Here is an 18,198-nt window from a genome sequence, read left to right as displayed (position 1 = left end):
TGTGTAAAAATGGCTAAGATGTGGCTGTGTTTTTGAACTGTAACGAGAGCTTTCTTGCTCATGTTTTTTTGGATCTTTAGTGTTAGCTGTGAATAACATTCCCTCTTTAATGTTATTTACAGCAGCATTTTAAAGCTTGAGGTGAGTGCAGGCGAGAAAAAGACTGAAATGGGGAAGAAAAGTGTATTAAAAAATCACTCTCTGAATCTCTTACACCTTTAAAATTCCTGGAGCAGAAAATATTTGAGTCTTGTGTGTAAAAGGTTAAGTACTGCATGACTCTGCCAGGATTTATGCACAGTTACTTCTGTAACTTCGCCTATATGACCACACATATAATCCCCTCCCCCTGTATAAATGGTGTGTGTGAGAGACTGATTTTCTCTTTGGGTGTCCTGGATAACACTTACAGCATTACTTGTGGCTAACAGCCCATCATTTCATGCAGATGAAAAGGGATTGTAAGGGAAAAAATGGTTATTGAATGTGATGCATTCTCCCATCTACGCTCCTCGACTTTCACTTGGATTTCCTTTTTGGTTTTCCTGTGGTGAGCAGTCTCTTATCATTTCCCTTCACTGACTGTGAGCTGGGGCTCAGTCTCAGGCTTTTTTTGAGTGACTCGAGGAACAGATTGATGTGTAATGTTCCTTTGATCCAAAATGACTCATCTGTCCAGCAGGGTTCACCTTATCTGATTGGTTGGTCACAGGAAGTGAACATTCTAAAGTGTATATCTAGATATTCCTTAAGCATCCTCTGTTCTAATACACAGTAAAGCTACAAAATATGTTGGATAAATGTTGACGTGATTTAAAATTGAAACATTAGAAAAAATGAATCAGAATACAATTTAAGTAGAACTATATCTGTATCATCTTCCACATCTCCTCAAAGGAAAAGTTGAACATTTAAGAACAAAGCTTCTTTCAGTTCCTGGCTTCAAGCAGATGAGAAAATTCATCACCCTTCAAGCATGTGTGTATTTTAAAGGCAAGACCCAACGACTAGTTTGCTTAGCTTAGCACAAAGAAGCAGAAACAGGTATCAAGGCTCAGTCTGCAGGTAACAAAATCTGCCTTCAAGCACCTCCAGTCAGCTTACAGCAACTTCCCAAAGCTCAATAAATAACACCTCGCTCCTATGATCCAAACAAGAGTTCATAAAAATGGGAGATTTTACTTCTAACTGGGCATTTCATCAGGAATAATTTCCTGGCCCCGATCAGGTTTTTCCTGGATTCTCCTCTGGATGTCTGGCAGCTGCTGTCAGCCAACATATAACCCTTTATTATGGAGAGAAGCTGAAAGGATGGTAGCAGTTAATTTGCAGGTAATTTGGTGAGTTGAGTAGGTGCTAAACGAGGATCTGCATTCAGAGTGCTGAAAATATGGAAATTTAGCTTTTAAGATCGTGCCATCAGAATAAAGGCGTGTTAACTTTCTTTAAAGAGAGAGCTGGAATCTCTCTTCTGCTTTGAGTTTATATTTAGTTCATCCCCTGGTACCTAGCATGGAGGTCGAGGCCTTCAACAGGCTTATGAGAAAAAGCTCAGGATGACTTTTTACGGATATAAAAAAATTCTTGTTATTTATTTATCTTTTTAAAGGTACTGTTTTGTTGTGTTGTAAAAAATACTTTAAAACCATACTAGAGCAAAAGTAACTATATCTAACTTGAAATCAAGCTTTATTCTCCCTCCTCCCTCCCTCTAGCCCTCCTTTGTCTCTTGCTTCCTTCCCCTCTTCCTCCCTCTCCTCTTGCTCCCTTTTTTTAGGTATCATGGTGAGTTTTGGAACACCAATATTTTTTTGTTTTTCAGAAAACATAGGAGGTTCAGCCTGTAGGATGCACCTTTAATCCCAACAGATGTTCATCTTCAGCTGAAGCTAAACTAGAAAAGTGGTGGTGGTGTGGCAGTGTCTCTGCTGTCATCAGTGGATGAGGTTGCTATCATCACACTGTAGACCAGGGATGTCATCTCAGCAGCACCGCACACAGCCTGAGAATATTCCTCAGTGTCTACAGCAGGGATGTCAAACTCGTGCCATGGAGGGCCAAGAGGCTGCAGGTTTTCTTTCCAACCAACAACTCCACCAGCTGATTTAACTGATTAGTCCCTGCTCTCTGCTTGAAGGTGGGGTAATCAGTGGAATAAGGTGGTGGAGATTTTGGTTGGAATGAAAACCTGCAGCCTCTTGGCCCTCTATGGCACGAGTTTGACATCCCTGCTGTAGACACTGAGGAATATTCTCAGGCTGTGTGTGGTGCTGCTGAGATGAGTAGTTGATACGAGAGTAGGGCTGCACGATTATCGCAATCGCAATCGCAATCGCAATCGCAATCGCAATGTCAGCACATGCAATTTAGATTTTTCTCCATGATAACCAAGCAAGTCTGTAGACTCATCATGACACAACTTCTTTTTATTAAATCGCAAGCACAATCGCAATCGCAATATTGTCCACCTAATCGCAAATTGCACCTTTTCCCCAAATCGTGCAGCACTATACGAGAGTGCCAGTTATTCGAACACACAGTCATGATGATCCATAAATGATGAGACAATTATATTCACATGTATTTTGTAATGAGTAACGGCTGTGAAATTGTAAATGCAGTGGAGTAACAGTGACATTTTTTATTTTCAATATAGCAAAAGTAAAAGTGAAAGCTGCAATGAATATAAAAACTCAAGTTAAGTACAGATCCTTCCAAAACTTACTTTAGTACTAGGTACTGAAACTTTGTTCATTTACACCACTGCTGTGTTGTATGCTTTTATCTTTTTTTCCCTCCTCCAATGTTATTTTAAATTAGTTAAAGAAAGACAGGATTGGACAGAATAGACAACTCTGGTTTGAGCGCCCCTCCCCTCTTTCATGACTGAATGACTGAATTTAAAAAAGAAAAGGCTTCTTTGAAGACCAAATACTGTTTTTTCTTAAAGAGTAAATCTTTTGGTCAAAAACAATCATAAAACAGACAGTCTTTATTTTTGAGTGGGGTACTTTTTGTTGGTCATATATGGATTGAATGGCTCTGAAGAGAGAAATTAAAGCAAGCAATCCCATTAAGAACCAGTGTCCCAGCCTCTGCAGAAGGTATCAACTCAAATTCTTGGTGACATCAGCTCAGTTACTCAGTACGACAAAACAAAAGCAAAGACTAAAATTTTCACTGATTTTTTTTCAACTTTCAATTCAAGTTTTCTGTGTTTTTAAAACACTACTATATTCAAATAAAATATCATATTTGCAAATAAATTGAATACTGTATCAGTATTTAAATAGTGTGAAAAAAGTAAAAACACATAATCCAGGGAGGAAATGATGATGAATGACTGACCCAATATGGATTCACCCCCCTTATAAGACGACCCATAAGGCTGGCCATTGTAAGATATCACTCTTTGTAAAACCAAATTTTTATGGCCATTGTACAGTTTTGAAACCAAAATACCTCCGTCACAGGCACTGCCATTGGCAGCTGTTGTGCAGCTAAAGTCTGCGCAGTAAAAGCTATGAGGAGCTCAGAGAGAATCTGAGTGGAGCCGGCTGACAAAAATTTTATTTTTTATTTTTGATATATTATATTTATTTTTTCTTTCCAGAGTCTTATCACTTCTTGGCTCTACCTTCAGACATATTTTACAAGGGCCCCCCAAAAAGTACACAAGAACAGCAGCTGTCAATCATCGCTAAACGCGACGTTCAGCCTCGTTTTTAACCTCTTATAACTAATAAAAACAAAACGTTTCAGAAAAAAAGAGGACCTGACTACAAGGCAGTCAAATTCTACCTCCAAATCACCGCAACAATCAGACGTGAGAAACATTTCTACGAGGTGTATTAATTTTTTAGAGATTGACCACAGCCCATCTGGAATGGTTGGGGAGACTGATTTTTTTTTACCTATACTGCAGCCAGCCACCAGGGGGAGCAGTTTTTGTGGTGACCTCACTTTGAGCCAAGCAAGATGACATCCATTTTTTTTTCAGTCTATGCTGTCAACATAACTCTACCTCAGTTGTCGGTTAATTTTCCAACCATCATGTCTGTCTCCCTTGTAGCCCCCTGGTGCAGAAGTTTATAACCGCAGTTAACCACAGTCATTCGTGCTTCCCACACTCTACAGATAAATTGTGCTCTCTGCTGTTACAACTTATGAAACTAGAACTAAATTTTTCTTGACTGACTCTTTTTGGACCAAAAATTATTTTTGTGTAACTACAAAAATGTTCCCCACAAAGTCAAGATAAATTGTTCGGACGTTTCCATGAAAAGATTTTATGAACACAAATATTTCCAAGGAATGGGTGTTAGGCAGACGTACACATGTCTTTGTTAATTTCCTGTTCAAGGCTCTGTTGCTGGCCATATAGGGCCTCTGGTTTACCCTCTGTGTCTGCCAGGTACCTCTCTCACAAACACAGTAGATCCTGGGGTCGACACCCGCTGCGCTTGTATCCCCCCACGCCAAAGCAAACAGAGGCCAATGTGATTTTAAACACAATGTGAAAACTCTGTTAAACACATGCATAAGAAGAAGCAGGGAGTGTAAAAACATCCTTTTGTTTTGAAGGAGCAAGGTGGGAGGCCGGCAGCAGGTTGTTGTCTCATCACATTTGACCTCTTATCATTCAGTAAGCTTTGACTGACGGGGAGTGAATGCTTCCAAAAAAATGTTTTTCTGTGCAGAAATAAAGTGATAGTTAATTACAGGTTCACACGTATTTACCTCTTGGCGGTGCATTCCTTCTGCAGCTTGGTTAAGGATTCTTTCTCCTCCTTCAGATTCTCGTGTTGAGCAGAGAACGCTTCCTCTGGCAGAGACAGAAAGAAGAGGTAAATTATCAGGTGTGTGTTCTCCTCTGCCACCTCTCAGCAGCCAGGTGGGCTTGTGTCAGGCTGGCTGCCATCCACTCACAAACATAAGCAAGATCAAACTTCTTTTGATGAGGTCAAAACCATTTCCTCCTGACACCACATAAAACCAGACAACATATGTATGCAAATTACAGGATATGTCAGACGCCGTAAATACAGAGCTGGGCAAATAAATAAAATCAGACGGATAAGTGACAGTGATGATACAGCTTGTGCAAGTTGTGCAACTGCAGCACTGGCAAGCTCACAATAGGCCAGTGTTGCATAAAGCCGGAAAGACTCAAAGTGTAATTCGGGGTCTGAACAGAATATTTTCTCTTATCTGTCAGCGTCCCATGTGGTTCTAGCAGAAACATGATTTATGGCCCCACATGCTTTTTATAAACAAAGCCTGACTTAACAATGCACACTTGCCTGAGAAAAACAATTCAATCCAAAAATAAGTTGGGATTTATTTTCTTAATAACATACTCAACCGGCGAGTGTCCGATGGTTTTTATTTAGCAGCAGGTTTTTTCATTTGATCCACGCCTTGAGTAAATAGGTCAGGGAGTGAATGTTTCACATGAACCAAACCACATGTAAGCTGCATATTTCTCTCCTGCATAGATCTCTGACTGTCCAGAAGACACAAGCTTAAGGATGAATTGTTTTAACATTGTACTGTCACCTTTAGCTGCTCTAAAACAGGATATTTTTCTTTCTCTTATTACAACATTTGCATAATCAGTGTGTCATTTCTTTATCCCACTGTTTTGGACTATAAAGTTGATTTAAAGCCATCCAATGCAGCTTCACAACTTGCAACCTATCTACAGCTCTAAAGCCAGATAGTGTAGGTTAGACTATCATGATTCACCCAAAAATCTAAAAGAATTGTTACATACGCACACATCTAGACTGCAGAAGTAGCATTTAGCTCCATTCATTCAGACAAGTTAGTGTTTTTAAACACTAAATTCAACCTGTTAGAATCAAAATGTATGGTTGACTTGTGGTCAGTTATCACAAACAATACTACACAATAGAGGCAACTTCTGTCAAGTTTTAATCATCACAGAGCAACTGGTGTTTTGGAGTTAATAGCGACCATGCTAACTAGTGACTTTTGGCCAACGGTAGCAGTGATTAATCATAGACTGTGTAAAACATGGACGTAGTCTCCCTGACGTCACCCGTCTGTTCCTGAAATGGAAAATGAAGCACATCGGCTATAGTGGCCATATTGGTAGTGGCAAGGGCTTCGTGTACAGATACAGGGCACCTGTTATCTTAATATCCTCTGGACGGCCAAGTTAGAAAAAAATTCACCCCTGTACAGCGTGTGCTGACAATAAAATCAGCGACTCAGACAGGAGATGTTTTTTGAACCAGGCTGTAAATAGGTACTTCCGGTACTTCCAGAGCCAGCCTCAAGTGGACACTTGAGAAACGGCAGATTTTAGCACTTCAGCGTTGTCGCATATTCTTGGACTGGAGGTTGCCACTTGTGATTAACAGCCGAGAGAAACCAGTTAACAGGGTCACACTTTACACTGATACACCAGCGGCGTCTGCGAGTGTGTAATTAAATGTTATATCTTTATCCAACCTCAGTTAACCATTCAAGGAGACTTTCCAATCAACTGTTGACGATTTCAAGAAAGAAGTAAGTACCGTCACTTTGAGTAGGGATGCACGATATTATCGGCACAATATCGGTATCGGCTGATAAAAGCTTAAAAACACGTTTATCAGTATCGACAGATATGAACATTTCCGCCGATATGCACAGCCCATATTATTATCATTACTATCATTATTATTATTTTCCATCTGAAAAATAAGCTCCTTAAATAAAATGTAGCTCCTCATTTGTTTGCACTGCAGAGCTCTGTGTCTGTCACCAGGTTGTTACAGTAGCTCTAAAATAATCAAATGCAACTTGGTTATGTTTAACAATGCATTGTACATTTAAAGTTCATGTGATCTAAAGAAATTATTTTTCTCTATTTCAATACTGAATGTCTTGAGTTTGAAAAAATAATACATTTCTTATCTATGGTAAAATCAAATGTTTTTTGTCTTGTTTTATGTGTGTTTCTTAAACAAATAAGACCGTCACAATAAGAGTAACATATAAATGCCAGTACAGGATAGATTTAGCTTTCTTTACAGTGAAAAAAACAAACAAACATGTGATTATCGGTATCGGTATCGGCCAAAAGGGGTTTCGATATATCGGCATATCGGATATCGGCAAAAATCCAATATCGTGCATTCCTAACTTTGAGCATAAGTGTATTTTAAAGTGGCTCGAGCCATAGAAAAGGTTGCCCACCCCTGACATAGTATCTTCAGAATCTGCAGAGGTAGACACATCTTGAGACTTTTATTATCAAAAGATCAATTTGAAATTACCAGAGTAATCCTCAAATAAAAAGCTGAGTCTTTTCTATTCTGCTGCTTAAAAAACAGTTAATTCCTGCTGTTGAATTGCATCCTATGTCTGCTTTTGTATGCAACTTTGATAATACTATTAGAATGCTTTATTTTCAAAGCCAGTTACTGGGTAGAAGGATGTGAACCCAGAGACCTGACAGTGCATAGTTTGAGGATTACACTGTTCTTTCAACACTGCAATGCACTTCAATTCCAGATAAACCTTCACCAGGGTTATTCTGCATTCTTCTGCTGAAAATGGACAAGAAAATCCTCAAGAATATTGACTGAGTGTTAGAGAGGTAACTGACCCAAAACAGCAGCAGAAAAACACAGAGCCCTCTTTATATATAACGGGATGGCAGAACTGGGAAGGAATTGTTTTGATGGATTGAGATGTAATCATACAGGTGATGAGACGGCTCACAGACTTTTAAATCACATATTTCCCCTTAAATCCAGGCTGCTTCAAAATACACCATGGGGGCAGAGGCAGATCTCTTGACACAGAGAGCGAGGGGAGAATGAAGGCACTCAGATGTATCTCCATCAGATTAGCAGAGAAGAAAGATGGAGCGGGACAGATGAGAAGGCCCATCTCTGCTGTGAGTGATGGTTTAAAACAGACTTTAACACAGGCCCTGTGCAGCACTCCTGCTTTCATGTAATGCCCAGCTATTCCATAACACTCCTATCAATCCATCTGGGCATCCTTTCATCCCCACGAGATGTTCCAGTTTTTATCAAGGCATGGACAGACAACTAAGCCAAACACCACAGCAAAACACTGACTGTCAGAGTGATGAAACATTATCTTTTTTGTTTTTTTGAAGGTAAGCGTGACTGGAGAGTCCAAAATGTGGCATAGTTTTATAAAGCTTGAAAAAAATAAAATAAAAAATAAAGCTTAATAACGTTTCAGTTTAATGCAGTCTGACTGTTGAGGTGGCCTGCTGCTCCGCTTGTCAAGTTACCAGCAGCATCTGTTTCCACAGCCAACACTGACGCAGGCTCTCTAAGTGAGTTACTGACAAACTGTCGGCAAGTCTACATGGCAGAGTTTTGGCGGGAAGAAAGAGGATCTCCTTGTCTAGGGTGAGAAAAATCTCTGTTTCTATGATTTCCAAATTGAATCAAGCCAGAGCAAAAGTTGACAGATGTCTCCTCTCAGGTTGAGTTGGGTGTTCTAAGTTTACATTGTTTCAACACATTTCTGACAATAACTAAGATGACACCATTTGTACAGTGGCGTATAAAAACAAATCCTCCTGTTTTTACAAGATAGACTCTCATCAAACAGGAATTTTTATTCATTTTTGAATTTCCTGTTTCTATGAGATTCTTTATTGTGAAAACAGACAATATCAAATTTTTATTTTCCTGTTTTTATGAGATACTATCTCATAAAATCAGGAATCTGAAATGAAAAGGAGTCTTTAATCCTCTTCTCGATCAGTTGTTGAAGTGTAAAGGATTAGCTGGACTAATACAGCAGGCTGTATGGATATGAGATGACCTGAAGTGCATTCAAGCTGGCTACATTGGTAGTCAAGAAACAAGCAGGCAACTGCTGAAAGTACTGGATCCCCATGTAGTGCAACTGAGGTACTGAAATCGTCTTCAGGAGCGCTACAAACCAGTACTTTTCCAGTACTTTCAGGTAGACATGCACTGATCGATCTGTGCTGATTTCCTTATTTTTGGGGGATCTGTGATCAGAGATATAAAACTGATCTTATTTACTTCCGGGAAGGTGTGACAGCCAGCCATTGTTGCTTTTTGCTCTGAGACCTAAAACTCAGGACACTTTATTGGTTGTTAAAGTTAAAACATAAAGATTTTTCTGTTTCACAGGTATTGTCCAATAATTTTAAACAAAATAAGATTGGAACATTGAAAGTGTATGCTGTCAGTTATAAAAACAAAATTGGTATCAGCCCAGATCGGTACCGCAGGTTGGGCTTTTTAAAGATCAGTGATCGGCCAGAAAGTTGTGATCGTGCAATCCTACTTTCAGCAGTTGTCTGAACAACTGCATATTCCTTAGGTGTCTTTACAAAGAGGACAAACCAATAACAATACCATCTATACTTCTTAAATACTCAAGTATCTCCCAATGTTTCAAACCAAGAGAGAAATTAAACCAAATAAGGTTTAACAGCCGAGACACCTTTCTACATCAAGACGATGATTCAACATTTTCAGGAATTCCTTTACTTTTCAGATTCCTGTTTTTGTAAGATCATATCCCATTAAAATAATGGGAAAATCAAAAATAAATGTTTTATGTTTTTATAAGACAGTATCTCATTAAATAAAATCAGGAAAATCAAAAATCAATTAAAAACTTTTTTTATGAGATACTATCTCGCAAAAACATGAGGATTGTTTTTTTTATTTTTGAGTTAACACTGGAAAAAAAAAAACAGAAAATAGTCCTCATTTCACTTAAAACAAACTGAATTCACCAGACTACTCCAGAAAAAATGTCTTGTTTCAAGTTATTTTGAGACTAAAACAAGGTCTGAATTGCTTGAGAAAAAAAAAATCTACCAACAGAACAAGAGAAAAGTTACTTTTATTAAGACATTATTCTTGTTTAAGCAAATTTTCTAGTAAGTTTTTCTTGATCCATTGGCAGATTTTTTTACTTGTTTCAAGTAACTCAGATCTCATTTTAATCTTTAAATAATCCAAATAAATACATTTTTCTGGAGTAGTCAGAAGAATTTGGCTTTTTTTAATTCTGAAAGGAAATTTTCAAGTGAAAATAAGACAAAAACACTTTTCCATTTTTTTGGCAGTGATTGCAATACATCACCGTACATTTGAGGGTTTTTTTTTAACTGATTTTCAAGAGGGGGAATGTGCTCTCCAATATTTCAATCATGGATGTAAAGTAACAACGCTGGATGTGCTCACTGAAGATTTTTAAATCACTACATATATCATGTTGTAGAAATCCTTGAATCAGAAAAACGATCAAAACACTTCAATCTAAAAAGAAAACACACACACACACACACACACACACACACACACACACACACACACACACACACACACACACACAGACACACACACACACACACAGGGTCCTAATGAGATCTTTACAAGACTTGATGGAATCATGGTTTTATCTCATAATGACCTCCTAACTGGTTGATGATATGTTGGAGGTGTGGGCCTCAAACACCAACGTTTCCCCATAGCTCTTCTCTCCTAAAGGACTGGCCAATCAGAGGGAGAGAGGTGTGTGGAGCCTCCTTAAAGACACAAAAACTAAAACTAGGCTTTTCAAACCGAGGCTAAAACAAAGGTTTTCTGAAACACCAGTTTGAAAAAAACTTGAGAATTTTTTTATTATTATTTTGCTGCAAATCATGTAAAGTTACGACAGAAAAGAGGGACAGAAAAAGCCTAAAAAAGAATCAATCCCCCCCTCTTTAAGTACAGAGGAGGGAGCTGGAATGTCCTTGACAAAAGAAAAGCAGGAAAATCTGTCTTTGTGTGTTGTTACACAGACTGGACTTAAGTTCCTGTCAACCCTCATCCTCAGTCAAGATGGCTGCCAACTGGAGGATGTGAAAGTGCCAAAGCTGGGCCGCCGCTGGTGCTAAATGAGCTTTAATGGTGATAGCTTCAATATGAGACCTTTCCTGTGAGGTGACAAATACCTCCACACACACCATACCTTCCCTGAACTCTGTTCTTTACATTTAAAAAACCCGGCCACTGACATTTATTGGTCAGGAGTCCTCACTGTGTTACTGAGCGTGAGAATAACTACCGCTCCTTAGTACAATAAACGCTGTTCATGGGGCTGATTTATGCCCTCTGCTCAAGGTGGAAGGAAAATTAGAAGGGAGGAAATTGTGACAAGAGTGTGACCCCACCAAAAACCAAACCCATTAATCCAGGGGGCAGGAAGGAAGGAATTTTATTTTCAAACATAGCTGTGGAGCAGAAAAAGTGGTCATGTGTCACCTGTAATGAATTACAAGAGGATGATGCAGATGACTTAGTGTGAGTGTGGGTGTCTTAGTGGGAGCAGTGAAAACAACAAGTCTACACTCAGCTATGATTTCACTGTAAATCAGCGGGCATTGAGCAGCTAGTTGTTAACCTGTCGTCAGAAAGACACTGAGTGCTGAAGTTCCTCTGCGAGTATTATAGAAAACACAGCCCAAGGTGACGAGGAGGAGCACGCCAACATGAACAGAACAAAGCTCAAAGAGTCTGAACAACTTACGATGACTGTAACATTACAAGAATGCCAAACTTTCATCTCTTATTTATCACCTGGCTCACATGCAGACCCTCACACCTGCAGAGCCATGTTTGGGCTGTCTGGGCCCCTCAGTTTCCTGGGAATAACAAGTTGATAAAAAAAAAAGTTTGCTAATGGACCTCGTGGCTGTGTGAAAGGTGAGGGGACCACACAAACAAGTACAGGTGGGATCATAAAGACTAGGTTTAACACATTTTTTTCATACATTCCATACATATATCTAAATACTCAAACTCAAAACTTCCTCTTGATAGATTGTTTCAGATCTCCAGTAACAGCTCAGAGTTAAACACCTAGATGTTTTTTAAGTGTTTCTAGATCTGCCAAAATTTCCCCATCACAGGCGCAGCCATTGGTAGCAGTTGTGCAGCCAAAGTCTGCACAATAGAGACTGTGAGGGATTCTGGGAGAATATGAGCGGAGCCGGGTGAGGAAAATAATATTTTTTTTTTCTTCTGAGAGTCTAATCACTTCTTGACTCTACCTCCCAACATATTTCACCATGCCCGAAATAATACACGAGAACAGCAGCTGTCAATCATCGTTAAATGTGACGTAAAACCTTGTTTTTACCCTCTTAAAACTAATGAATATGAAACTTTTCAGAAAAAAAGAGAATCTGAATACAAGGCAGCTAAATAATATCTTCAAACCACCACAACAATCGGATGTGAGAAACATTTCTATGAGGTGTATTAATTTTTTAAAGTTTGACCACAGCCCATCTGGAATGATTGGAGAGTCCGATTTTTTGACCTATATTGCAGCCAGCCACCAAGGGGAGTAGTTTTAGTGTCGACCTCACTTTGACCCGAGCAAGATAATGTCCATTTTTTCACAGCCTATGGAAACAGCACAGCAGAATTGCATCATGGTAGAATCTAAGCTAATTCATCAAACCTAAGGCCACGTCCACATGTAGCTTGGTATTTGAGAAACCGCATACATTCTTATACCCTTCTCATGTTCTTCACTCAGAATATGAGCTACTGCCCTCTGGAAGACGGTTCAGAGCCAGTAGAGCGTGAGTAATCGCTTCAAACTCTCCTTCCTCCCACCTCCATAACTTTACTTAATAAACAATCAGCGGTGACATAACACAATAGTCAAGTGCATGAGCAGAAGGGGGTTCTTATTCTTTCTCCCACCAATCTCTTTTTATTGGCATTGATTTTAACACTGTACCGGTTTGTTTGTATTTATTCAAATGTTGTGTCACTGGTGGCATGCCACAGCAAACACAGCTTTTACTCAGTTACTTATTTATTTACAACAGGCATGGGATTGTATTTTTAAATTGTATTCTGTTGTTGGTATGAATGTATGCATGAGCGAATGTGCATCAGATGTGAGCAGCACTGCACTTTGTCCATGGCAAATTTCCCTCCGGGGACAATAAAGTTTATCTTATCTTATCTTATCTTATGTTATACGTTTACACCTGTTATCCACATGAAACCGCAGCCTTACGTCACTAAGAACAATGTGTCTTGAAAACTCTTGCCAAAGTGAAGATTTTGGAAATTTTCAGTATCCGGTTCTTAGTAATAAATGTGAAAATTATACCGGTCTCAAATGATGAAAAGGGGAAACGTTGCCTTGAAAATGTCAATTTTCATCTGCTAACTGAGGGAGGCAATAGCAATGAGTGGGAAATGGTTATTATGTGACTCATGAGCTTAAAGAGGGGTACTATTCTTTCCCATATTTCAAACATGGATATAAAGTAACAATGCTGGATGTTCAAAATAAATGTGCAGATTTTAAAACTTCTATTTTTTCATATATTGTAGAAAAAACTGAATCTGTCTGGGGATGGATCAAAATGGCTTTTCTAAAAATAGCACAAGATCTCCATGAGACTTGCTGAAATCCTGAGGTCATTACAAAATGATCTCTTCACTGGTTCATGTCAAGTTGAAGTGGCAGGCCTCAAACACCAAGGTCTACCCATAGCCCTGTCTCTGACAGATCTACAAGGCTGGCCAATCAGAGGACAGGGGGTTTGTGGAGCAGGGAGTCTTAAAGAGACAGCAGCTAAAATTAAGAGTTTCAAATAGAGGTTGAATTGATATAAATCTATTTCAGCTAAACATCATGTAAAACTACGACATGGACACCAGAAGGAGAGTATTAAACCTACAAAAGAACACACACCTCAAGGCAAAGTGTTTGATTTGCCTCTTTAAAACTTTGTTTGTTCAGTGTATTCATGGAAACTCAACAAATGCTGCAATCAAGGAAGATTTCAGTTTACTCTTTCCGTAACTGCATCACCACAGAAAACAAAAATGTTTAGACAAAGTTGTACAAAGTGTAAGAGAACTGACGGACTCATAAGAGCCCTCAAAGACGGAATAATTGCAGCTAAGCTCTTTATTTATAATACAAAGACCTGAGTTAGTCTGCAGGATGGAGCATTTTGGAAACTGTTGATTTTGTGTGTATACAGTTGCAAAGACAAGAAACCAGAGACAAGTCTGGAAGCATGAATGTATTTCAAGGTTTTGAATGTATTCGTCTTTAAGTTGAAATTAGCTGAATCAAATTTCAGACTTTTCTATACTTTCCAACACTCTGGACCTGTGAAACGATCGTGAGAAGGAATGGAGAGTCCATACAGCGTGTCCTGTGGGAAGGACTGCACTGCGATGTTCTGACACATTTTGTTCATAAAACTGTCAATGAAACCTCCATGGAAACCTGTCTTTAATAAGAGGAGGAATGTGTGAAAATTCAACAAATGAAACACTTGCTTCTAATTGAATCTCCATCACAATCATCTGGAAACATAAATCATCAGTCCTCTGCCACCAGCTTGTCTGATTTTTGGACAACAGGACAAATTCTGCTTCAGATTTGTGCCACGTTTTGAGAGATGAGCCAAAAGTGTCTTCAGAGAGAAGCAGTGAAAAAGAGGCCACAAAGGATCAAATCACGTGTCTCCAGAAAGAGAAGGATGAAAGACGAGATCAGATGAAACAAACAGGTTTTGGAGCCAATCTAAATAAAATCAGACACAGAATCAGCTGCTGTATGAAATACTGTAAACACCTGTCTCTGGGATTATTCTGTCTGTAATTAATGCAGCGTTTTTCCGACAGGGAAACAAATGGGAGCGAGCAGGCTGATTGAAAAAGTTAAACAACAAGCTGAAAGCAGAGCAGAGCTCATCAGCGTGTGGCTTTTTGCTTTGGAGTTTGGAGTGTGGGAAAAGACAACAAGATTTCAGCGCAGACCCATTCAGCTGCAGAATTTCAATTTCTCCTACAATACCTTTTCTTTTTTTAGCAGCTCAAGGTTTCTTTTTCTGTGTCTTAATAAGCACTTGTCCAGTCTGGAAAAAAAGACATCAATGAGGTGCAGAGAGAGCAGTGAGTTCTTTTGGTTGCAGACGGAGTGGTGACAGGTAAAGAGGCGGAGGATTAACAGCTTTTTTTTATAGAACTTGCAGCACAAAGGAAAGTTCTCCTGAAATCCTCTGAGTGCCAATCTTTTGTGACTTTGTGTATGTCTGCATGCATGTGAAGACAACTTGATAATTATTACTGATCCAGCTATGCTATGCTGTAGGTTCAGGACAGGGCCCCACCTTCTGGTCAGCAGAAAGCTGAAGTTCTCGGCTAAAAGTTCTTCTTAGCTGATTCAGATCTCTCACTGTATGTTGAAAAAAAAACTGTTTTATTTTGCCCAAGCCCAAGCCTGTGTCTGTCATTTTTTTTCATAAATTTCACCTACATATTTTGGAAAAGTCACCAATAGGTAAAAAAAAGCACTCTGAAGACCGCACTGCATAATTTCCTGACAGCCTGGAGCAACAGTTTGGGTGTGACCGTGGTCACAGCCAGAGTCAGAGAAGACAAAATAACATCGCAAACAAGTTCCCCAGAGCTGAATAATGCTTCTGATTCCCTATCTTATCAAGTGTTTTTCTCTTATTTTCAGTAGAAAATGTCTTCTTAGATTTAATACAAGCCACATTCATCTGAGCAGTCCAAAAAATTTTCTGATTTCAGGTTATTTAAAGACTAATATGAGGTCCACTGACAATTGAACAAGAGAAAAGTTACTTGTATTAAGACAATATTGTAGTTTTAAGCAAACTTTTGAGCAAATTTTCCCGTTTCATTGGCAGATTTTTTTTTTACTTGTTACAGGGTATTCAGACCTCATTTTAGTCTTTAAATAACTTGAAATCAGACATTTTTCCGGACTGACCAGATGAATGGGCTCATATCAAATTAGGGCTGAACAATTAATCAATTTTAAACCGACATCGCAATGTAATAGAATGCAATTTTTAAATCACAAAGGCTGCAATTAGAAGAAAAAAAAAAAGTTTAATGTAAACAGACCTGGAGGGAATATAGTAACTTGTACTTGTTCTCCCTTAAAAGCAGCAAAAGTCAAAACGCTGTTTTTTTCTGGCAAAAAAAAAACCCTGTGGGCTACAAAGATCCATCCAGTAGATCGTAGAGCCACACTCCTTGGTAATTTTTTCTGGATGGTTTGTTACTCTTACTGACAACTGGAGGTCAGCAAATTTCACAGTGTACCTTTTTCTTTTTCAATGAAGAAATGCAAAAAAAACTTGTTTAAATACTATCAATATCTTTTGTTGGTTATTCATACTATAAAATGACTTAAAACTTGTGTTAAGTGAACAATGCAGAAGATAAATGTCCCCCCCAAAAAATCATATGCTAAACGGCAGTCGCAATATTGGTCTAAAAAAATCGCAATTAGATTATTTTCCAAAATCGTTCAGCCCTATATCAAGTATAACAAGACAATTCTTACTTAAAATAAGAGAAAAACATTTGATAAGACTTCAGTTTTTGCAGTGTAGAGACACTGGTGAGGCAACATTTTGTCTTCCACACTGAGACAAAAGGAGTGCAACAACAAACTGATAAACCTTATTTGGCCCCCATTCTGAAAAGACATACTCCTATGATACTGCTCAAAATCAAACAGACAATCCATTCAACCTTCCTTTAAGAAGTGGGTTTTATGCTTTCCCATATTTTAAACAGTTGAAGAGTGCCTTTGAAAATAGCACAAGATCTGGTTTATGAATTCTTGGAGGGCTGGCGGATCAGAGTAAAGGGGGTTTTGTAGAGAGGGGACAGAGCCCTTTGCACACTGAGTCCGTTTTTTTCATCTGTAACTTAGGCACATTAAAAAATGAATTTCATCCCATGTTATGTCAATCATATTTGCACACTTACTCTAAAACTTTCATCCATTGTTATTTTTTTTTCGGATTTTTTTTGCGTTTTTTTCACTTCTGCCCTTCTCATTTCCAGGGTATTTTGACTATTTAGAGACGCTGTAGGTCACTCGCAACATCACATTCTCACATTTTCTGACATATATTCTCTACAGATTGTAGCTGATGTTTAGATGATGAATAAACACTTGTGTATATGTGTGTGACGGTGTCTGTGTGCCTGTGCCTGTGTGTGTAAGCCAGCGCATTAGAGAGTGACACGGGAGTGGTCCCATCCCACTCCCACAGAAAAAAATCCTGTCTCGTCCCAATTCATTTTTTCCTATTCTTTTAATTTTTAGGCAACACAATGGATTTGATTTGTTTTGTCTCCCATTTCTTTACAAGTTTATTGTTGGCTTCTGGGAAGTGAAGTTCTTTTCACATGCATTACAGTGTAGGCCTATTGGAAATAAGCTACAAAACGACAGCGCATGTCACAAATTAGATTTCACCTTCCTCATTGGTTCCCGCTCCCGTCTGCTCTTGCTCTCATCTGCTCCCGCTAACTTTTAATCCTGTACCGTCCCAATCCTGTGTTTAATAGTAAAGTTGACTCCTAAACCGAGGAAACTCCACAGGAATTCTGTGTTCCATGGGATTGCTGAAAAAATGTCAGCCTGTGGCGCGCATACCTCAAACATACTGACAGCTGCTGCTCAGGATCAATCGCTTGATCACTGCTCGATGATTCCATTTTTTTCTTATTTTCCCACTGTATACAAAATGAACACATCGGATTCAATGTGCAAGGTGTCTGCGTGTGGCTTGTTTTTTTCTTTTTTCAGATTACAGATCCAAAAAAATCCATCCAAAAAAAAAACTCAGTGTGCAATAGGGATGTCCCGATATTACATTTTCACCTCCGATACGATACCCATACTGCAGCATTGAGTATTGGCCGATACCGATATTAATCCGATACAATATCAGCATTAAACATGCATACTTTTATTACTTATTTTGTAGTATGTCTGTCATGTTAGAAAAGGCTTGATTAAGTGATATTATTCAAACAAAGAACAGTAGTCAGCAACAGTAGGTATGAGGAAAAACTGACCCATTTATTATTAACCAATGGGTAACTGAAATTTTAACATTAAACATAAGAATATACTAGTAATTGAATAAAATAAAGAATAAATCAGAAGACCCAGAAAAAAACCTGGCTAAATCAAATAAAAACAGCAGGAGCGGAGTCTGGAATGGACTGCTTATATCGGAGATTAGAGATGCATTCCGATACGATACTGATATTTGTTTTTTTACTGATATCGGACCGATATCCAATATCAATATCGGACTGGGACACCTCTAGTGCGCAA

The 18,198-nt window shown here is 38.7% G+C and overlaps 1 protein-coding gene across 1 annotated transcript in view; it reads right to left on the bottom strand.

Annotated features, from left to right (window-relative positions):
* Nucleotides 1-18,198, bottom strand: part of uvrag (UV radiation resistance associated gene) — a 162,312-nt gene that overhangs the window by 103,314 nt on the left and 40,800 nt on the right. The window contains exon 9 of the mRNA XM_074673102.1: nucleotides 4,741-4,825. Within this exon, the coding sequence (XP_074529203.1) occupies nucleotides 4,741-4,825 (85 nt within the window). The remainder of the gene's footprint in view (nucleotides 1-4,740; nucleotides 4,826-18,198) is intronic.

Source organism: Halichoeres trimaculatus, unplaced genomic scaffold (genome assembly GCF_033239565.1).
Source record: "Halichoeres trimaculatus isolate MK-OKI-2021-1 unplaced genomic scaffold, fHalTri1.1 fHalTri1_scaffold_6, whole genome shotgun sequence".
Lineage (NCBI taxonomy): Eukaryota > Metazoa > Chordata > Actinopteri > Labriformes > Labridae > Halichoeres > Halichoeres trimaculatus.
Note: the sequence above shows the minus strand (reverse complement) of the source record. Positions and strands in the feature narration are given on the sequence as shown.